At 43.9% G+C, this 23597-nt stretch overlaps 1 protein-coding gene across 1 annotated transcript in view; it reads left to right on the top strand.

The window, feature by feature from the left end:
* MYO3B (myosin IIIB) overlaps positions 1 to 23597 on the top strand; it is a 367182-nt gene that overhangs the window by 200762 nt on the left and 142823 nt on the right. Inside the window, exons 27-28 of the mRNA XM_059726270.1 lie at positions 6568 to 6645; positions 14297 to 14502. Coding sequence (XP_059582253.1) covers positions 6568 to 6645; positions 14297 to 14502 — 284 coding nt within the window. The remainder of the gene's footprint in view (positions 1 to 6567; positions 6646 to 14296; positions 14503 to 23597) is intronic.

The raw sequence follows: 23597 nt of genomic DNA, 5'->3' as shown, positions 1-23597 counted from the left end.
AGAGAAGATTTCTAGACTAAAGGTGTGACTTTCCAAATTCCAAGCTAGCACTAATGATCGATATTTATATGGCTCAAAGTAGAACATGTAACAAGGCCCTTAGTCAAAAAAACATTTGAAAGTGATGGACAATCAATGTAGAGATGCTGAAAGAACATGCTTCTTTATGGCCTGTGAAATTTATTGCTGCTGGATTTTATCAAGCAAATATAGTGGCAGAATTTTAAAAGGATGGGATAGTTTTCTTACCAGTAATAAGATTTATTGCAAACTGAGCCCTGGTAATAAGGGTAGAGAACTCTTACATGTAAGGCTGAGAGCATGAAACATTTAGGAAATTACTCCCTATTCTTCCCTACCTATTGCATCACTCTCTTGTGTTATGGAAGAGATCTTGTTTGGTAGGTTAGTATTTGTGCCTTAACAGCAATCCAAAAATTAGACAAATATTGATGATGATAATAAATTTCACCAAGTTTCTAGGGTTTCCTGTTTTGGTTTTTTCCCCTTCTCTGATGCTTTTCCATTATTAAGAACTCATTCCCAAATGCAGATACAGTTATTCATATGTTACCTTGGAGTTTATACATTTCACTGCACCTGCAAATACAGACTCAGATTTCAGAGTTTTATTCCCTCACTGGTATAAACAGGTAATGCTGAATGGGGGAGGATAATGTCCTATCTAATTTCCTTGCAGAAGAGCATTTAATATCCACCTTGTTTATCCAGTTTCACCTACCACATCCACCACAAGCTTTATCTATATAGATATTAATGTAGCTGAAGTAGAAGAGAACAAGTCTTTCCTAACAACTGCAATAAATGCATTCTGTTCTATTAAATAAAAATGAAACTGTGTATGACCGAATCTCTGGCTTAGGGTTCTTTAAAAAAGGGACTGACTGGCTGGTGGACATACATAGAAAGTGATGCTAGCCAGAGCTAGTTGAAAATTTGTCATTGAAACATTATTTTTATCAGCAAAAACTGGTTCAATTTTGTAATATTTTATAACTTTATATAACTGTTTTGTTGCATTATATAAGTTTCAATATAAAATTTTACAGGAAAAGTATTTTGAAATGAAAATTTGTTTTGGAAAATTTCTTACATTTGTTTTGAAAATCTGAAAATTTTTCAAATTTTATTCTGTGGACTTTTTATTTTTATGTTTATATTTTTACTTTGTCATGACATATTAGTAGGGGAAATGGATAATATATGGTGGTAATAATTATTTAATACTATATGACTTAAGATTAGACTTGGTAAAGAATTGTTTTATTTCTTTTTAAAAACCCTTCAAGGAAGCTTCTTCTTAGTAACAATTGAAATGTCTTTTTTTTCCTTGATCAAAATGACTTCATTTTCAGTTGTAATTGCACAAACATATATTAGGCCCTGCTGCTTCTGACATGTTACAATGTGATATATTGTAATAACATTTCAAAAACTGCAGTTATTTCTTAAATCAGATAATGATTTTAAAGTAAAATGAATATTATATTATTGCAGTGGTTCTCAAACTTTTAAGTCTCAAGATACCCCTCAACAATTTTTCAGAATTTAGGGGCACCCCATTTAAAGTCTAATTTATTTCTTAGAGTGCTTACTTTCGCCCACACTGAAGCACCCTTTGAAGGATCTCACTGGGTGGCAGGGAAGGCAGCAGCAGGCAGGGCACCCCTGAGAATATGGCAGAGAGTAGTACCCAGTGCTTAGGCTGATGGCGAGGCAGATTGGCGAGCTTGTAAGTATGGGTCAGTAGACCCCTGCAGGAGGCAGTTGTCTCTGCAGGAGTGGAAGAGGGTGACATTGACTACTGGTGCAGAGGCTGGTGCAAAGTGAGGGTGGCAGGGCCAGGACCATTGTTCTTTCTATGGTCTGCCCCCTTCCTGCCTCCAGTCTGTACCTGAAGGGGTGAGCATGACATGGCTGCTCCTCTGGAGACTTGCATGCTGGGCCATTTCCTGCAGCCTTTCCCATCAGCACCAGAAATCTGAGAAGCAGGTGAAGGAGCCAAGCTGAAAAAGTACAGCCCTGCATCTCCCTGCTCACTTGCCTGCAGCAAAATGCACCACTTGGAGCAGGGGTGACTGGTGCCTCCTGAGACTGGGGGTGCACAATTTGTGGGTGGACTCGGTGGTGGGCCAAAAGCCCCATATCCACTCCTATACTTCTGTGCCACAGGTTAGTGCCCTCCCCTCCACCCCCAACATGCCATCGGCCCACACAGCAAAAAAACTATCCCATCCTGAGCGGTGCTGAGTCAGGGGCCAATCTCAGGGGCCAATCCCTGTGCCCTCCCTACCAGTTACCTGTGACTTGGAGCATGGGGCAATTGGCACAGGGGCTGTGCTTTGCAGCCCAGCTCATTTCCCTGCTCCTCTCATGTGTCCAAAGCTGGTGGCTGCAGGGAGTGCTGCCAGCATGCTGGGGTTGGCATGGAGTGTCCCGTGTCTGGAGGAGCCATTGCTTACCTCCTCTCACAGGGGCTGGGGGCCACAGCACCCTTCAAAGAATCTTGCAGCATGCCAGGGTGCTGAAGCTTCCTGGTTGAGAATCACTATAATATGGAATATTATTCTATGCCAGTGGTTATAGTGCAGTGCAATAAGTACAAATCCTGCTTTGGGACAAAATATTATTAAATAAAAAAATTAACTCAAAATAATATAACGTAAAATCAAGCCTGAGTCTTTTAATTCTCACATGAAACATTTCCTAAGCTGAGGGATTTTTTTAAATTCTATTTCAGAAGAAATTTCATGCTGAATAGAAAAAATAGTCCTAAAAATACATTTCAAAATATCAGAATTTCCAGCAAAATGGAAGTTTATACCCCCTCTAATGCAAACCTCTGATGTTGAAATAATTCAATGTCATAGACCATGCAACTTCCAAATAAATTGTGTTTATAGCTTCACCCATAAAAAGAATGTGATGTCTGATTTCTTTTTTGTCCGTCCATCCCCACCTTACTCCCCACCCCCAGGAAATTAGATGATTTGGTTTCTAATATTAAAGACAAAAATATTGTTGGTGTTTCTGATACACAGCTCTAACAACTCTTCTTTTCCCCTGTCTCTCATGTTATGGAATTTTTAGTTCCAATACAAGGGGATTTTTTTTGGCTCATTTTAAATCCTTTCTTGAGAGACGTAAACTAATCTTAAAAGAATGTGTAGTACAAGAGACCTTAAAGTGGTGCAAATTCACATGGCTGCCTATTGTAGCATTTTTAGATTGTGACTCCCATTTGGTCACTTAAAAAATAAAAATGTAGGAAAAAGTCTCGTTTTCTGTACTGAGCTCATCTACATCAATATGAAGAGATGCATAGCATCTTTACACCTCTTTGTAGCAACACCATTTATAGTAACAACTTCTCCTAGCTCCTGACTAAATAAGAGCACTCCATTATACAGTTCTATCTCATAACTGAACATAACCAGAGATTCAGATACAAATATTCAAAACAGTTTCCAAGTTTCTTAGATAGTTTTGAAGTGCATCCTCATTCGTCTCCAAGGACACCCCTGCTATTCTGATCAGAGCACTGATATTTACTTTTCCTTTCAGATCTTAAAAATCAAACCGCACACAAGTTTTTACACACACACACACACACACACACACTGGTTTGAGTCACATACTAATGCATACACCATTTTGGGCAAAAGCATTACAACTTAAAAAAACATGCTGAAATTTTTACTGTCATCTTTAATGGAATCTTGCTGCCTTTGCACCATCTGTATTTCAAGTCTAATCCTTAGAAGTCTTTTCGTTTGATTTCTTCCCCAATATAAAATCTGTTTTCTTGATCTAACTCTACTTAGTGCTTCATTTCCTTTATATTTTGCATGCAGTCTCCTAAATACCTCCTCAAGGTAAGACAGTTACTTTATCAAGAATGGTAATTTTTCAGCAACTATTTTTAGCACTCAGAAGAATGATTTTGAATCAAAAAGCTTTGCAAATGATTGTATGAAGCAAAGTCCATGGAGTATAGCACAGGTGCTGACAACAGCATTATCTGGTTTATGTAAATGCCACCTGGACAGAGCAGATGGTAAATTGTCACAGAGCAACCGAATACTAAAATGTTGTTAATGCTCCATGTAAACAGGGTGCTAGTTGATTTTCTTTAATTTCCTTGAGCTGTCATACAGCAACACAGTCTGCTTGTGATTGGATTACCATAGTTATTTTCATTCACAAATTGTGGTTTATTTTGCTAAAAACAGATGCACTAACAATATAATTAAGATGTACAAGGAACAATATACTTGTTATCCCTATCTATCCTCTAAAATAGGCATATATTTAGCAATCTATGCCAGAAAGGTAGTATTTTGATTAATGATAAGACATAGAATTATTAGGCATCTAAATGGTGATATAGGAAAATGAATAGCAACTGCAACAGCAAGTAAGCAAAAGCTTCTGTATTCTGATGATGTACACATGATCACTTTTTAAATATTTACTTAGCTGCCGGTGGTAATTTCTCTTTAAGTTTCAAAAACAGGACAGCCTTTTTACAGTTTATTTTTTGATCCTCATCAGTATTTCGTTTTATGCATAAAAAGTGTTAAAACTGTCAGATCTCCTCCCCACCAAATGTTGGGCAGAAGAACACTTTTCAAAACCATTTCATAAGGTAAATGAATCTTGGTGGTTGTTCCAAGGGCCTTGTGCCAGGTGCACAATCCCAAACTAACCCCTAACTTGGTACAGGGACTCCAGCAATCAGTGTTAATTTAGTAAATTGGAAGATTAACATGATTTTAGGGAACCTGGCAGAAAGATATAGGTGAAATCCTGATTGTTAGTGAAGAAGTATGGGAGATCCAGCTAATCAAACACAAAGAACTGCTATTAAAGTGAGAGAAATTTCACCCTCACTGTAAAAGGGTTGATTGAAAATCTATCAGTTGTCTGGTTGTTGCTATTATACCCTGTCTAATTTTCAACCCTGTGAGTGGTTGCATATATGTGCCTGCATCCTGTGCATGATTGAGAATAACAGAATGTTAAATTGTACCTCACATTCAGGCCTATTAGTTTCTGGAACAGAACAATATTTTAGGATTATTTATGTAGAACCTTTCATAGCTGATCTGTCTTAAAGTTCATTACAAAGTAAGGAATAGATACTGCTAGTACAATATCTAGATAGGCAAACATGACAGCCATGACGTGCTGTTTTAGCTCACAGGCAACTTTAAAAATGAGAACAAGTTCTAATGAAAGAAGTACTGGCTAGCACATTGCACCAAAAATGCCAGGGGATTTTTGGCTTCCATATGGACCACAGCAGTTTGGGCAGAAAGGGATCTCATTTCTAATGGATGGCATACCAGCCTGCATTACGCTGTCAGGAATGTACATATAAGCCAAATATATAATAATAAGGGGAAAATACGTCAGTACACCGCTTAGAAATAAAGAACATCTTGCTGTATTTTATTTCTTCCTTTCAATATGTTGGAAATCATTAGAACTTTAGTTTTCTTTTGGGGGAGGTTGTATATGAGTACTTATTCTATTTTGTTATTGTCATTTTTAAGCTAACCCAGGGTTTGAATTACAGGGCAGCTCGGGGTGGGAGCTGAGCCCCCCATAAGAGACAAGAGCTGGCCCCCATAAGAGATCCCCCATGGGCTGGTCAGCCCCCGGCCCACCCCACATTTTTCTAAGCATCCCAGGTGGCGGCAGCTCCTTCTGGCTGCCATCACCACAGACCCCCCTCCCCACCACAGAAGTCGAAGCATAATTTGAACCCTGAGCTAACCTGAAGTAATGGAAACACCAGACTTGCAAATTATTAGTGAATTTGCTGATTGCATTACTATGTGTGTTTTCTCTCATTTCTACTCATAGCTTTAGTAATTCAGTGATTTAATACTTTTCCTTTTGTGCTGGAGAGTGTTGTTCACTTGAGAGGTACCACTGGTGTCCTGTAGACATTGAACAGCAGACACATCTTTCAGATAATCACAATCTCATGCTAGGGTCCAGAGGGGCAGAAGCTGCAGCTTTTGTCTTTGCAAAATGTTGTCAGTCAGATTTCAGTTTGGTAAAGCCCAGAGTAAAGGTTCCATTTTTTCTCAGCTACCAACATCCTAGTGCTTCAAAATCAAGTTTTAGCAACATCCTTTTAAACACAGACCAGGTAATGTGAGGTCTGCAAAACCCAAATTCAACCTGGGGTGATTTTCTTTCAGATTCCACTGCATGGGAATAAAGAATGGTCAAAATGGGGTGGGTTTGAATGATGAGGGGACTGGAGTTTTCCTTGCCATAAAGCATAATAACTAGAAGTGCATTAACAAGTCAAATTCTGCAGGTGAAATGCTGAAAGCTACAGAGCATTTCCTGTGGAAGTAAGAAAAGGAAATGTAAATATTCAGTACCTCTTAGAAAACTGGCCTTATGTAAATAGAAAACTCTGATAAACAAATGAAAAAAATCTTAGGCAGACATTGAAAATAACTCTCATATACTGGAAGCAAGAAAGTCTGTGGGACTTAAATAATGTCTGACATTGTCTTCCAGGTTGACACAATGGAGATGATGCGACACCCTGAAGAAACCACCAACATGAAGAGGCAAACTGTGGCTTCTTATTTTAGGGTATAAAATCTAAACTTCAAAATAAGAATTTTGCTGACTGAAACAGAATTTAAACCTAAAACATTTATGCAGTTGGTGAGAGCCAGGAGGGGAATAGGAGGGTCTTCATTGTCCAATATGAAGCCTTCTTAGCCTTACAGGTCTCTCTCGCTATTTTTCTTGCTCTTTTTTTTCCACTTGCCTCAGTTCTAGTGTTTCTTTGATTGGCCAAGAACATATTGGTAACAGAATTTAGGGGCTTAACAATGGGTTGAAGTCTATACTTTCATGATAGGCTACTATTTAAAATATTAACTGTCTAAAATAGTATTGGCCAAGAATTAAGGGTTTTTGGTCCCTCCCAATTATGTAGCCTGATTCCACAAAGTATTTGAAGCAGGAGTGTTACCCTAGGACTACACATGTTTACATATCTTGTGAATCAGGGCCAGATCAATACTCAAGTGTAAGTATACTCATGTGTAGGAATGCTGATATTAGCTTTCTAGAAGCAGTACTTGTGGTAGTTACAATTTCCAGAAATTGTATTACAGTGGGTGGGAGGAGAGGTGGGATTGTGACAGAATGTTCCCTGTCTCTGTCAAATGATAAACTCCATTTTGGATTAGGTGTTGAAAACATGTCTAAATTTACCTGAGGGCAGCTTACCATAAATGTATTATTGACAGAAGTGCTGTGCGTGAAAAGTGTTTAGCACGTGCTTGAAGGACTGTCCCTGAGACCACAAGCTGGGGTTTTCAAGTTTGATGGTCTCTCAGCAGCTGATCCTACTCCATGAGACATTTTTAATAGACAAGGAACCACTGGGAGAGAAAGGGAGGCAGAGGGAACTGAGTAGAAGAGGTAGGGCTGATTGAGCACATTGCAGAAAGATCCTGCTTAAGAATAAGGGTCAACTCTGTGTTTGGGGGTGATCACCACTACATGTAGAAGAATTTGCTAGAAGGACTGCTTAACTTGAGTTTATGCTAGATCTTATTCTCACAAGGAGTGAGATCAGATCAGCCAAGTATGCAACTCAGGAACTTGATTTATTTCAAAGATCTACAAATTTCAGGTTCTTTAAGTCATAAAGTTTACCTGGTTAAGAAATTCAGTGGCTAAGCGCGTGTTCCTTGCCTGCTCACCGCAGTGTCTCAGAATGTATTAAACTAGAATCTGGTGGTCAGAGGCATAGCAAGGTCTTTCAGTGTCTGGGGTGGGGTGGAGGTATGCCAGCCACTGTAGGTGGGGGATGAGGGAAAGAGGTTAAGGGAAGGGAAGTCTTAACCACTTGAGCTGTCTGCACAGGGAAGGCAGCAGTAGCAGTAGCAGCTGCCTTCCCTGTGCAGAGAGCCTGGGCAGCAGTGACAGAAAGAGGGGCTAAGTACAGACAGTCAAAAATCCTGAGGCTGACTCGGTTCAGTCTTCGCAGGCTAGTCTAACCTGTATTGATTGAGCTGATAAGCAGGGATCAAGGTTTTCTGTTTCCCATGGAAAAATGGAGTAAGCTGCATATTTTACCTTTTACTGGAAAAACCCACGGATTTTGCAGTTTTGCAATGAGCTACCTGAAGTCTGGCAGGGAGTGGGAGAAGGGCAGTCAGGCAGGGGGCGCCATGTGCATGTACCAGTAAGTGGTGGGGGCAGGATTGAGGCCCCCATAGGGAGGGAGGGAGTGGAGGAGGGCTGGGGCTAGCCAGGCAGTACCTGGGGCTTGGGGCTCAGGGCCACAATGCATGGCCGCAGGGCCCCAGCAGGGAGTGGGATGGGACTGTGAGCAACTCGTTTGGCAGATGGGGCTGACTCCCCACTCCTACATATGCTCCCAGGGAGCAGGGGGTACCTGCACCCCCCCAGACCTGTACACAGGGCAGGGACAGGGCAGGCTGCATGCTGTGGACTCAGATGGTGGGGAGGAGGGGGTAGCTGCTCCCAGCCACTGCGCACACTCCTGGGGAGGTAGGGGGAACCTGTGCCCCACAGATCTGTGGGCAAGGTGGGGGGTGCATGCTGCCTGCTTCAGGCTTGTGCTCCCTGCCCTGCTGCTCTCTTCTGGGGCCTCTGCAGCTCAGTATGTGCAAGCTGATGCTGCAGGGAACAGCAGAGTCATGCACAAAGCTGCCTGGCATTGCATGCTCTGCACTGCCCTGACCCCTGCACGCAACTCTGCGATGTTGCCCCCACTGCAGCCATGCAGGCAGGGGATGCATCACCAGGCAGCACAGAGCTTGTAGCAGCAGGCAGCTTCCTGCATGGCTCCGCTGTTCTTTGCAGAGCTGGGTCCCACACACTGGGCTGTGGAGGCCCTGGGGGAGGGTAGGAGGGCAGGGAGCATGAGCCTGAAGCAGGCAGCGTGCAGCCCTACATTCTGCACACAGATCTGGGGGGCATATGTCCCCCCTACACCCCAGGAGTGCTCACAGCAGTTGGGATCAGCTCCCCTGCTTGAGCCTGTAGCAGGCAGACAGCAGGGGGGAGCCAGGCTCTGCTCCATCAGAGCAGCTGCCACCTCCTGCCAGGGGCAGGAGGCTGTGGACATAACGGTAAGCTGCTATCAAGTCTCTTCTCAACCTTCTCTTTTTTAGGCTAAAAGTGCCCGGGTCCCTCTGCCTTTCCTCATATGACTTGCTTTGCAAGTCCCTGATCATATGGGTGGCTCTTTTCTGGACCCTCTCAAGTTTTTCCACATCCTTATTGAAATGTGGCACCCAGAACTGGATGCAGTACTCCAACTGCGGTCTCACCAGTGCTGAGTACAGCGGGAGTATCACTTCCTTAGTTGTACGCGAGATGCATCGTTTGATGCATGCCAGCATGTTGTTGGCCCTGCTAGCCACCGCATCACACTGACAGCTAATGTTCATGCGATGGCCAGTCATTACCCCTAGGTCCTCTTCAGCTGTGGTGCAGGTCAGGCTGTCACCTCTGAGCCTTGATGTATGTTGAGGGTTGCTTGCCCCTTGATGAAGCACCTTACACTTGGAAGTGTTAAACTTCATCTGGTTCCGGTCTGCCCAACTCTTGAGCCTGTCCAGGTCTGCCTGTATCTGCAGCCTGTCTTCTGGAGTGGCCACACTGCCCCATAACTCGGTGTGATCCGCAAACTTGGCCAGTGAGCTTTTCACTCCCCAATTTAAATCTTTGATAAAGATGTTGAAAAGCACCAGTCCAATCACAGACCCCCAAGGGACACCACTGGTCACTTCTCACCAGGACAACACAGAGCCATTCATGAGAGCTCTCTGGGTCCTAGCATGCAACCAGCCAGTTTTCCACCCACTGAACCGTTGAGCAGCTGAGCCCACAGTCTTCCAGTTTTCCCACCAGGATATCATGGGATACTAGATCAAAAGCCTTTTGGAAGTCTAGGTATATAACATCTACCTTGTCTTCCATATCCAGGTAGTGAAAGACCTGGTCATAGAAGGAGTTGAGATTGGCAAGACAAGACCTACCTGCAACAAAGCTATGCTGGCTGTCATTCAGAATGTTACCTTCCGCAAGTGTATTGCACATAGATTCTTTAATGAGCTTTTCCAGGATTTTCCATGGGATTGAGGTTAGGCTGATAGGCCTATAATTGCCCAAGTCCTCCCTCTTCCCCTTCTTAAAGATGGGCACAATGTTGGCCCTCTTCCAATCCTCAGGGGTCTGCTTGTGCGCCATGCATTCTGAAAGAGCTTTGCCAGGGGTTCCACGATGACTTCAGCCAGCTCCTTCAGCACTCTCGGATGGGGTCCATCCAGTCCCGCTGACTTATAAATGTCTAGCTTTTCTAGTTGGTATTGCACCCGCTCAGCATCCACAGTGGGGAGGCTGCCAATCCTGGTGTGCCCCCTATGAGCCTTATCTCAGTTGACTTTCCCCATGGTCCGGGGGAATACCAAAGCAAAGTGGGCATTCAGGAGTTCAGTTTTTTCCTGAACATCAGTTACCAGCTGTCCTGAGGTGTTAAGCAGGGGTCCCATGCTTCCATTTCTTTTCCTTCTACTGCCTAAATACCTAAAGACGGACTTCGTATTGTCCTTGACTCCCGTAGCTAACCTAAACTCAGTCACCGCCTTGGCTTTCCTGATTATTTCCCTACAGGTGCTGGCCACTAAAGTATAGTCCTCCTTGAAGACCATTCCTAGCTTCCATTCCGCATACACCTCTTTTTTCTTTTTTAAGAGGATTGCAATATCCCTATTAAGCCAGGAGGGCTTCTCAGCCCTCCTGCTACCTTTCTTCTTTGCAGGAATAGTGTCCTTTTGTGCTACAAGGATCGTGTCCTTGAGTAATGACCATTCTTTGTGCATCCCATTTGCCTTCCCTTCCTGGTCCCTTATTGCCTCCCCTACTAATGCTCTGAGCCTATCCAAGTCCAGGACTTCAATCCTGCTGGTAGATTTGTTGATCTTGAGGTGGATGGTAAACCTGATAATTTCATGGTCGTTGTCGCCCAGGTTACCCTCAATGTTCAAGCCACACACCAGATTATCTCCCTTGGCCAAGACCAGATCCAGAAGAGCATTACCTCTGGTTGGCCCTTGCACTTCCTGGGTCAGAAAGAACTCCTCGATCAACCTGCAAAGACTGAATTAGTTTAGCCTCAGGCTTTTTGATTGTCTGTACCTAGCCCTGGAGGGGATCTGGAACAGAAGTTCAATAAATTGATTTACCCTAAATCAGTGAAGTCTGATACTATATCCATCCAGGTTTATCTTAAATTGTTTTTGGCCATTTTGAAAGTGGTTTATATGCACAGAACTTCTGCTGTTACCAGTTTCCGATCACTTATACCAATTTATGAGTAATTTCTGTCCCTAGCTAGTGTGTCCAGCAGCAGCAGCCCTGTGATGCAGGCTCCCTGAAGCCACCCTAGAGCTCCAGTCACTCCTCCCTACTGCAGATATACTACTGGGTGCAGGGCTGCACCTACTAAGAAAAAAAAAACTCCCTGGGGCAGTGGGGAGCACCGTTTCACTCACCCCTGTCCCCGCAGATACATTGTTGGATACAGGGGTGCTGTGGTAAAGACTCCCTGATGGATCCCTGGAGGATTCTGGTGCCCTTTCATAGTGCCAAGGGCTGGTGCCTTGCTTCCACCGCCACCCTTGTTACACTACTCTGTGATGCACGTTGAGTAGGTTGAGCTCTGGAGCACATGTGAAAGTAACTGAAGATGCCTCGGTGGTTTCAAACAATCATTTTAGGGCCTAGGGTAGCTCCAAGAACAACAGCATTCCAGTCCCAAAGAAGTGAGAACTAAGGTTTATTTTTGTAATATCTTTTATTGGAGCAACTGTATAAATTGAAAGAAATGTTAGACAAACTTTCAGGCACAAAATGCCCTGAAATTCCAGAGAGAAAGGAAAGAAGCAGATAAGCCTGTCTGAAATCTCCGAACTATGCAATTGTTCCAATAAAAGATATTACAAAACAAATTTTGCTTCTCACATGTTCCCTTTGGTAACCATCATTTTTACAATGATACTCTGACCCTATTACACCCAAGAAATGAGTCAGAAAAAAAATATCTGATCCTAGAGGCATGCTGTATAGATCTAGAGCTAAAAACAATGACTAGGCGCTATCCAGAAGAGATGGCTAGGAAGTGTGTGACCCAACCACAGACTGGTAACTGAAGCAAAGTACCCAATCAAGGTATAGAAATACCTCTGAGTAGCAGATATTTTAATTACCTACATAATTTATTTTCAGTCTAATTCATTATAAAATTTATGATGTTGTTTGTAATATTCCCTTGTCTAAAATAAGTAGAATGTTGTCCAAAAATTTTTTGAACAAAATGGAAGCTTCCTTTAAAATTTCCTCAAAGAAATTTAAAAAAACCAAAAGCAATCCCACAACTGAAAACCAAATTATTTTTTTTCTGCTGTGACAGGGGGCCTCCTGGGGCCGAGCTCTGTGGCCCGCCCGCCTGTCACCGTGACAGCAGGCCTACTCAGGGCCGAGCTCTTCATGGCCCGCCCACCTGTCTCTGGGCAACCGCCCACTTCTCGCCCACCACGCCTTTGATGATAATTGATTCATATATCAATGTCAATTAAGCGGGAGGCTGCCCATTGTAGTGCCCCAATGCCAGGGGGCGCTCTGCGGCTCCAACCTCCCCTAATACCGCAGCCCAAGCCTCGCAGATGGCATCATAGTATTACTATAATCATCAACCCCATACTGGGCCCCAGAATCATCCTAACAGGACCCCTCTCTGATCCTTCCTGTCAGGCGGCCACTCCGCCTTCATCCGGGCTACCTAGCCCCCCCGAAGCTATGTTCCCCTCTCGGGTGTGGCTCCCCCAGAACCTTCGGCTACCTGGCCCTGGCCCACCTCCAGGCCCCCAGCTCTTGGGCATCCCTCGCGGTGGGCCCCCAGCCCTTTTGACTACCATAGTCCTGGTCCCAGCTTGGGCCAGGCAAGGGTACTCTCCCCTTCGGGCTGGGTCTCTCTAGCCGCTCACTTTGTCACTGGGCCTCACCGTGCCACTACTCCCCATCTTTTCGGGGGCAACCGCAGCACCACACCCACATCACTCCCACTCTCGGGGTCCATCCTCTCTGGGCCCCTCACAACACTGGCCCTCTAGGCCCTCCAACAAACTCAAGGGTAACCCACCCGGTGGCAGTGAGAGCTAGGGGTTAAGGCACCCCAACCCACCTTTCACCAGGGTGATAACTGGCCTGGCATTTTCTGGGGGCTCCCGCACCACTGAGAGCCCCACCAGACCACCCACTCCCGGCAGGGTGCAGTTTCAGGTCATGCCCAGGAGCCTCCTAACCAACCCCTTGCAGCTCCCCCTTACCTCCAGATCATTCACAACAGCCATTCAGCCAGGCAATGTTGCTACCTGACCTCCTGCAGCCAAACTGCCTTGTTTATATAAGCAGCCTAAGCCTCAAAATGGCTGCCCTAATCAGGCACCTGGAGGCTGCCAGCTCCAGGCCCTTAAAGTGGCAGAGACACCCTGTGCTTTGCCACACTGCTGACTGAAAACAAATTTATGGCAGTTTGATTTTTAGATGAACATTTTAAAAAGTAAAGCAAAATTTTAATGATATGAAAAAACATTATAATCAAGATCATCTCAGTCTTAGAAATAATTTCATAGCCCCCTAATCGTTTATAAATACTGTCTATAAACATATTGGAGGTGTGGCTAAGCCACAGCTCATTAGGTGCATGAAGCTTCCAGTCAAACACAGCTCCTGAAGAAAGGGAAGTAGTTAAACAAAAACATTTGTTTCCTCTCTTCCTGTTTGTTTGTTTGTTTGTTTATTCCATTCTTACTTATTTTTTTATTGTGACAAGATATTTAATGGCAGTTTATTATCTGTGCTGGAGCACTGTGCCAAATCATTGATTCCAGGGGGTTCAATCAGTTATTAGATAAAAGCACCAAAAAGCCCCACAGTAGCACCTGACCAATTCAGAGGCAGGGTGAGCTGGGTCAAATGAACATGGGCCCTCTTCTGACTATGCATTGCTCTTGGTGCACAGGTGCAACGAACTGAAAGTAAAGCACCATTTTGTTTTGTTTTTTCCACGTCCGTCAGCAGCCATTAAGATTATGAGGAAGGAGGTTGGCTACTCCTGCTGTATTGCTTTCTTAATACAATTGTACTAGGTGATATTTATTAAGTATACATTTCTTCTCTATTTCATTGCTAGTATTCACTGATGGACCTCTTATCCAAAATGGTTGTTGGACAGCCTCACTTTGTCCGCTGCATTAAACCTAATGATGATAGAGAAGCACTGAAATTTTCCCATGAAAGAGTTCTAGTGCAGTTACGGTACACTGGAATTCTAGAAACTGTCAAAATACGTCAGAAAGGGTATTCTCACCGCATCCTCTTTGAAGAATTTGTGAAAAGGTAAGACATGTCTTTCTTGTAACAGATCTCCTTTTAGGACTTCATTCAGTCAAGTGTGAGCTCATGCTCTGCATGTCTTGCTGTGGAAGTTACGGCCTGGTTTGGATCTCAGGTACCATAATGAAAATGAAAGGTAGCTCAGGTCAATGGAGTTGTATTTGTGTTAAATCAGTGTAAGACATAATTTTCAATATAAAAAATATCCCCATCCTATGAAGTAGTGATAGGGACATATGTGTAAATACACATCACTATCAGCTAGCACAAGAATCAAGAAGTTAACCACCTTGAATCTCCATGTAAAGACTATACACATGGTGAGAGAAGGAACTGATACAAAGCTTTGCACAAACTCCCTCATAGGAGAGCATTAAATCTATGCTACCTGAAGAGCATTAACAAGGCAGTGGAAAAATACTACCAATCCATAAAAAGAGCCCTAAGGAAAGGCACTTTGTTCTTGAAAGCTTATCTAACATCTCCCCAGCTATCCATTTGGTCCAATAAAAGATAACACCAGAAAAACCCTTGTTTTTGCATATTTCCTGGACCATCACAGCTATTACAAAACCCCAACCCTACTAATAAGTCATCACATATTTTTCACCAATGTTGATTTCTGCCAAATTACAATATTTCAGTCTGTTTATAGATGTTACGTAGAATCATTGAAATCACAGAATCATAGAAATGTAGGACTGAAAGGGACCTCAGGGGACATCTAGTCCAATTCCCTACTCAAAGCAGGACCATCCCCAACTATATCATCCCAGACAAGGCTTTGTCTAACTGGGTCTTAAAAACCAGTAAGGACGGAGAGTGTTTTACTACCCTCCTGGTAGGGGTGTGAGAAATGGGCTATATTCAATACGGATTCAGATTCAGCCCAAATTTGGGGACAGTGATTCAATTCGTTGATTCAATTAGGCCAAATCTGAATCTGAAGATTTGATGCTGATTCAGAGAAACAGTGATTCGGCCACAGACACAGCTTTAAATGTTTTTTCTACATACCTTGACTTACTAGGCACAGCTCATGAATGCTGAAATGCTGGGGCGGATGGGGCATCCCACAGGAGCATAGGGGGGCCCCCCATGTGCTAAGTGGCAAACCCAGAAGTGGACTGGAAGTAGTTCCAGTCCATTTCCAGGTCCACCACTGAGTGCACAGGGGTCCACTTCTGGGTCTGCTACCAAGGGTGCTGGGGAGCCCCCCCGCACTCCTGTGGGATGCTCCAACTGCCCCAGCATCTTAGCATTCACCGGCTGCCTGGTACCTAGGGGTATGTAGATAAAACATTTAAAACTGTGTCTATGTCTGAATCATCAGATCTTTCTGAATCTCTCCAAATTGATTCAGAGAGTTCCGACATGATTCAGAGAGATTAAAGGGTTTCCTGATTCAATTTGGATTCAGAGATTCGGCCACCAAATCTGGGTGAATCTCCACCAAGTCAAATCAGGGACTGAAGTTTTGCATAGCCCTACTTCCTGGTAAGAGTTTTTCCTAATATCTAACCTAAATTTACCTTGCTGTGACTTGAGACTATTCTCATAGGGCAAATGAGCGACAAGAGGTGAAGTGATTTGCCCACCAGCCTATGGGACTCATCAGGGCTTGTTTTGTGCCATTCCTAAGTTCAGTTCACTTTCCCATTCTTCTTAAACAGTGTTTGTCCTTCTCCAGACTTAAAAAATAGCTAAGCTTGAACAACTCATTTGTTGAACAAGCTCCTTTAATTTACAGCCATGACTAGTCAAGTGTTTTTAGGAATAAAGTAGTTGAACACATAAAAAATATTTGAGAAAACAGGTCAAATGCTAAACAGATTGGCACTTCTTTGTTCATAATCAAAAAGCCATTAGGCAAGTATGAACAAGAGTTTCAAAATGTCAGTAAATCTGAGGATATCAAAGATTTTCTAAGCCAGCAAGTTAATTGGTATTTTGATCCTTCTGAGCAACTTAACAACAAAATGGATGAGCCAGCAGTTTTTCCCCCTTGATGTTATTAAACAAATAGGTGTGCTTCTTATCTTCCTGCTCAATACTGCTGTTTTGTAAACTCTTAGCAGGAAATATGAGAACAAAACAATCAAAGACAGGAGCAGAGCCATTCAGGGTTTATCAGGTGGAGGTAAACAAAAGATAAAGTCTTGTTTAATGTTACTCTTTACTGTCTTCTGTTTTCATGTAGACCAGATTATTTCACAGTGTTGCAAACTGAAAAAAGGTTTATTGGGTTAAAAACAGATGGGGAAGAAAGGATTTAAACGTGGTTTATTTGCACACTGATATACAAGGACCTGTTATAAAAACCCCTTTCCCCCCAAGTAGGAAAAAAGTAAGTCCTGGGTTCTACATACAATGATAAATGCTGTCACTGTCCCAAACCCTCGTGAACAGATATCTTCATTTCTTTCTTTTTTTTAAAGAAGTTAGGAAGTGAAAATAGGAATCATTTCTTTTCAATGACCTCTTTCCTGGCATCCTCTCTGCTGTTTTAGAATGTTTTGCCCCAGAATTGTGACCAGGTGGGTTACTGTTAAATTGTTCCAGTAAACACTGCCTTCTCAGTGGCGGACTGGTGGTAAAGGAATTGTAAAGGGTTGTAGCTGTATTGGTCTAGATGAAAAAGCAATCAGGGCTTGTGGACAGAAGTGATATCTTTTATTAGAACAAGATTTTTGCAAAAAAAAGTCTTTAATTGCAAGCTTTCTGACACAAATGCCCTTCATCAGGCATCAGAGGAAAGATTGTAAAAGTTCTCCTGGGTAGAAATGAAAGTTCATATGAAAAAATAGGGTTTTTCCATCTATTGACTCCTCTGCGAAATCCTATGAAATATGAACTTTCATTTCTACTCAGGAGAACTTTTACAATCTTTTCTCTGATGCCTGATGAAGGGTGTTTGTGTCCGAAAGCTTGGAATGAAATAATTTTTTTTGCAAAAATCTTGTTGTTCTAATAAAAGCTATCACTTCTGTCTACAAGCCCTGATTGTAAAACACAGGGGGCTCAAATTAGATCACACCCCCATTGTGCTAGTCACAACACGCATGCATGTGAAGATACAGTCACTGCAGTCTTAGGCCTCTGTCTTATGACTTCATACACCAGCATTCATTCACTCATGCACCAGGAGGAAATCCCATTAATTTTAATGGGCTTTATATGGCCACTAAGATTCACCTATACACATACTGTTACAGGAATAGTACTAAGGAAAAAAACTTTCAATCCCAGGCAATATCACTGCTTCTAGCATTGCTCGGGCATTAAAAATCCTGCAAAACTATACTCTTGCATATGCTTTTCTTCTAATCTCTCAGATTATGCAATGATTAAGTTAATTATATTCAAGAACAGGGAAGCACTGAATGAAATGTAAAAGTAAAACATTCAAAACAGAAAGAAGGGGGCACTGACTTTTAAAGATAGCCTATTTAAATACTTAGTCAGCACTGAAGCAAAATCCCAAAATGATGTTTGGAGACATGCTTTTAATGACTGTAATATCCTGGCTCCATTGAAATCAGCAGGAGTTTTGTCATTGAATTCCAGGGGCACAGGATTTCACCCAATCTACCTAGCTAATTTTCTCTGGTAATTTCGGTTGAATAAACTTTGTCCTCCACATCTAGTTCTTAAACTCTTGGTATTTGTTGTGCACTGTTACACAGCTGCAGGATGCTTTTCATTCCAGTGAGGTGTGTTACTCATAGTTGGACAGAAGTGATTACATATGTAAATGGGTACATAGGTAGTCACTTGTGAGTTATGCAGGGTGTCCCAAGTGAACCTCAATTAAATCATTATATCACATCACGCCATCATGTAGTTTGTAGCATCTTTTACAAAATTAATATCTTTGACACTTTTAAAAAATGTTTTAAAATGGTGTAATTATTTTATTATTTGTACATTTCTTCCTATTCTCCTTCTCTAAAATGATAATTTTTCAGTAGCATGAGTTCATTTGTACAAACTTTTAAGCATGAGAAAAAATATTACCAACACAAGTTAGGAATTACTGAAGAGTTTTTTTCATGCACCATTTGAAGGAAAAATATTGCAGGACCTACCAGGGTTAAGAACTAATACTGGGTTCTGTTGCAAAATTAGGAATCTCCTTGGAATGATTGTCCACATACACATGCTAAGGTCTCTTTCGCCTTTGCTATATCTGCAGAGCACACCACTGTTCTGCTGTGCCTTATCCCCTGCACTGAGGGGACAAAGGACTGTGGGCAGTTCCTGGTCTTCGATTATTCTTAATCATCCGGCTAGACATGGAGCATTCTGGTTGGCAGTAGGGTAAGAAGGCATGGGCAATCAGGGATGCAGTCCCAGGCACCAATTTAAAGGGGATGCCCCTGGCCCATGCTCAGGCCCATGCACTGCCACAGCAGCAGCAGTAGTCAGAGTGGGAGAGGAGGTAAGCACTTGGCACCCCACAAAGTCCTAGTGCTGCCTCTGCTACTTGGCTTATGTTTAGCAACCTACAACCTTATTCAAAGCCTCCTCATCAAAATGCTTCCCCATTTCATTAAAATAATTTTCCCTTTCATTATTACTGTTATTGTCCATCTTTTTCTTCACAAAAAGAAAAGCAAAATTGTTTTTTCTTAACAGTTGAATTCTTCTTTTGGTGGGGGTCGTACTCTTTTGGCACCACTCCCCATGCTTTGCTTTTCACTGTACCATGTAACATTGCCACCTGGGGGCCATATTTCCCTTGTTGATTATTTCCTGTATCATCTTCCTTTTTAGTGAAACTAGATACTCTCATTTATTTTTCCTCCTAAAGTGTCCTTATGATGATTCTCCCCATTCTCCAGGGTTGAAGTTGGGCCCATCTTGTAATGGCACTATGCCTATATCAGATGGGCATACCAAATGCCTTAACTGTTTGGGTGAATTCCATATTCCTGGGAAATGGTCCATATGAATATCCTTTATATCCAAGATACAAAAAGGCCACAAACTCAAGATCTAGATATGCCTCCTTAGGAAATCCATCAGCTTTGCATCCTATCCTGGAAATAAGAGACTCAGATATGTGTTCTCTAGCGCTGGTCCCTCATGGAGATCTTCTGTCTTCTTGGCTCCAAGATTTGCTCCTGGGGAAGTCCCCTGTTTGGAGCTACTTGCACTTTCATATCCGCTGCTTGTGTGAGACTTTATAGTCCTGTAGGGATACTATTGAAGCTTGCTATGATCCCACAATCAATCCTCCAGGGCCATTTTCCAGTCCTGTCAGTGATCCTCAATCCACCACTAAGAAGACAATCACTAAACAGAGCCTACATGCTCCTTGCCTCTCCATAATGGACTCCCCTCACTGGCTATCCCTGGCTAAGGTACAAATGAACTGTCTGTACAACCTGTTGCTGTTTCTTGGTACCATCATTTTCTCAGGTGCATGTTCAAGGTGCCATCACCTTGCTCCTTTGTATTAACTTTGAAGCCAATTTTTTTGGCCAGCTCCAGTGACATTCCATCTCTGAGCTCACCATCGGAGAGACTCCTTGAAAAGACAAACTTGGACTACAAAGATGTTCTTGTGAGCATTTTAGTCCCTGAGCCAGTGGCTTTTGGATTATTACTCACCTTTTCTGATGTGGACTTTCTGGCCTTGAGGCTTCTAGCTTGTTCCTGAGTGTGGGGATAGGTCTAGCTATTGTTGTCTTGCTGCTCATCATCAACATAACAGATTCCTCTGGGGCAGCTCTCTTCCCACTTCTCAGACTGAGAGGGGTCTCCAGCTTTGGATTTGATGGAGGATGATCTAGAAACTAATTTTTCCCTTCCCTATCCTTAAATGAAATTATTGTCCTGCATTGCCCCCTTTCCCCCCTCCCCATAGGACCCTAATGCACCTTGTCCTAACAGGTGAATCAGATCAGATCAAGCCCAAGACAGAAAGAGCTGAAAGGCTTAGATTTGGCCATAATAAAATCATGCTCTTTTGTTAGCCAGAACAGTGATCTATCTGGTGACCTCCTTCTTAGGTATTACTTCCACATGTACAGTCATGGTGCTAACTTGTAGAATTCCCAGTGTTAGAAGTGAGGGAAGATCATCATTCTCCAGTTGACAGTGGACACGTATTCTTTCACCTGAATGTTCTGGCCTGATCAAGGTCTCTTGTCTGGTGAAGAACCTTATCTCATAATGGAACCTAACCTTTTTCCTCACATCTCTCCTAGGGCCGCTATTTGAATCTGCAGCAACAGGTTCTCTGCTCAGCCTTTCCATGAAAACAGCTTTCCAAGTGACAGTACGTCAGCAAGGAGAATGAATGAGATCTAAGCCCATGGCAGATATTTTCCCATATATAGCCTTTTATCTAGACAAGATTTCATAGATTTCATAGACATTAGGCCTGGAAGGGACCTCGGAAGATCATCGAGTCCAGCCCCCTGCCCAAAGGGCAGGAAGTCAGCTGGGGTCATAGGATCCCAGCAAGATAAGCATCCAGTTTCATCTTGAAGGTGTTCAATGAAGGCGCTTGAACCACCTCTGGTGGCAGGCTGTTCCAGACCTTGGGGGCTCGGACGGTAAAGAAATTCTTCCTTATGTCCAGCCTGAAACGATCTTGAAGTAGTTTGTGACCATTCAACCTCGTCATCCCTTGGGGCGCTCTGGTGAACAAACATTCCCCCAGATACTGGTGGTCACCCCTGATAAACTTGTAGGTGGCCATCAGATCACCCCTGAGCCTGCGCTTTTCCAGGCTAAAGAGCCCCAGGGCTCTCAGCCTGTCATCGTAGGGTCTGCTTCCCTGACCTCTGATCATGCGCGTGGCTCTTCTCTGGACTCTCTCAAGCTTCTCCACATCCTTTTTGAATTGTGGGGCCCAAAACTGGACAGAGTACTCCAGCTGCGGCCTCACTAAGGCCGAGTACAGGGGGAGAATGACGTCCTGGGATTTGCTTGAGAAGCATCTATGGATGCAAACCAGCGTTTTGGTCGCTTTACTAGCCGCAGCATTGCATTGCAGGCTCATGTTCATCTTGTGGTCAATGATGACCCCCAAGTCTCTTTCTTCCACAGTGCTAGCCAACATAGCACTGCCGAGCCTATAAGGATTCTGAGGGTTTTTCTTCCCAAGGTGGAGAACCTTGCATTTATCGGCGTTGAACACCATCAGATTTTCGTCCGCCCACTTGCTGAGCCTGTCCAGGTCAGCCTGGATCACCCGCCTGTCTTCTGGTGTGGATGCTTTGCCCCAAAGTTTGGTGTCATCGGCGAACTTGGCCAGCCCACTTCTGACTCCAGTGTCCATATCATTAATGAAGATGTTGAACAGTATGAGTCCAAGGACAGAGCCTTGGGGGACCCCACTGGTCACAGGACACCACAATGAGTGACTTCCATCAATTACTACCCTCTGGGTCCGACCCCAGAGCCAATTTTCCAGCCAGTGGATCATGGAGGACCCAAGGCGACAATTGGCCAGTTTCTCCAAGAGGCGATCATGGGACACCAGATTGAAGGCTTTTTTGAAGTCAAGATATATGACATCAATCTCTTCTCCCTTGTCCAGGTGATAGGTCACCTGGTCGTAGAAAGAAATGAGATTGGTCAAGCAAGACCTACCCGTAACAAACCCATGCTGGCTATCCCTTAAGATGTTGATGTTGGCCAGTCCATTAAGGATGGCCTCTTTAATAAACTTTTCTAAGATCTTCCCTGGGATAGAATTCAGGCTGATGGGCCTATAGTTAGCCGGATCCACTTTCCTCCCTTTCTTGAAGATAGGCACCACATTGGCCTTCTTCCAGTCTTCGGGCACTACACCAGAGCGCCAAGAGTTTTCAAAGATCCGCGCTAGAGGCTGGACTATGATGCTCGCCAGCTCCTTGAGTACCCTGGGGTGAAGATTGTCAGGACCGGCTGACTTGAAGGTATCCAGCTTCTCAAGATGTTCCTTCAGAAAGTCAGCATTAATGGAGGGCAGGGGATCACCCTCACCCGGACTTCCCGGCCCTGTAGCGGGCATGGGCGTCCCATGGGGCTGATGAAAGACTGACGCAAAGTACCTATTTAATAGGTTGGCTTTTTCCTGGGCGTCAGTTGTCAGTTGCCCCATCTGGTTCAGCAGGGGTCCAACGTTGCCCCTGCTTTTCCTCCGGCTCCCCACATATCTGAAAAAGGACTTTTTATTGTCCTTGATGCTCAAAGCTAGCTGGAGTTCAGTTGCAGCCTTGGCTTTCCTGGTCTGCTCCCTACAGGACCGGACCAGTGCAGAATAATCCTCCTTGGAGGTGACTCCCATCCTCCATCCTTTGTAGGCCTTTCTTTTTAGCCTCAGGAGGTCTGCTAGGTCCCTGGAGAGCCAGGGGGGCTGCTGTGCCCTCTTGCTGCCTTTCCTCCGAGATGGAATAGACTTAGTTTGTGCATTGAGGATCGCTCCCTTGAGGAGCAACCACTCTTCTTGAACTCCCCTCTCCCTGTGGTCACGGTCCCTTAGGGCCTCACTGACAAGCCTCCTGAGCTTGTCAAAGTTGGCTTTCCTGAAGTCAAGGACTTGCGTGTTGCTGACTGACTTGCCAGCTTTTCGGTGGATGGTGAAGGTGATCAGCTTGTGGTCGCTGTCACCCAGCTTCCCATCGATCACTAGGTCACCGACTAGGTCATCCCCAGTAGCCAGTACCAGGTCGAGCAGCGCTTTGCCTCTCATTGGCCCATAGACTTGTTGAGTCAGGTAGAGGTCATCCACGCACGAGAGGAAGCTCTGCGACCGCTCAGATTTTGCTGAGCGATCCTCCCACAAGATGTCCAGGTAATTGAAGTCACCCATGACAACCATGGTCCTGGAGCAAGCTGCCTCAGCCAGTTCCTGGGCAAACTCCTGGTCAAGCTCAGGACTTTGGGTGGGAGGTCTGTAATAGACTCCCACCATTGTGTCCCCTGTGCCGTGTTCCCCACGGATTTTAACCCAGAGGGTCTCCAGCCGTCCACCCTGGTCGCCAATATCGGCTTGCAGGGACGCGTAGCTTTCCTTAACATAGAGAGCTACACCCCCGCCCCTTTTCTCTACACGATCCCTCTTGTACAGGGTATAGTCATCTATACCCGTGGTCCAG

The sequence above is a fragment of the Alligator mississippiensis genome, chromosome 4 (genome assembly GCF_030867095.1).
Source record: "Alligator mississippiensis isolate rAllMis1 chromosome 4, rAllMis1, whole genome shotgun sequence".
Taxonomy (NCBI): domain Eukaryota; kingdom Metazoa; phylum Chordata; order Crocodylia; family Alligatoridae; genus Alligator; species Alligator mississippiensis.
The sequence above is the reverse complement of the archived record's forward strand: the minus strand, read 5'-3'. Positions and strand labels throughout refer to the sequence as shown.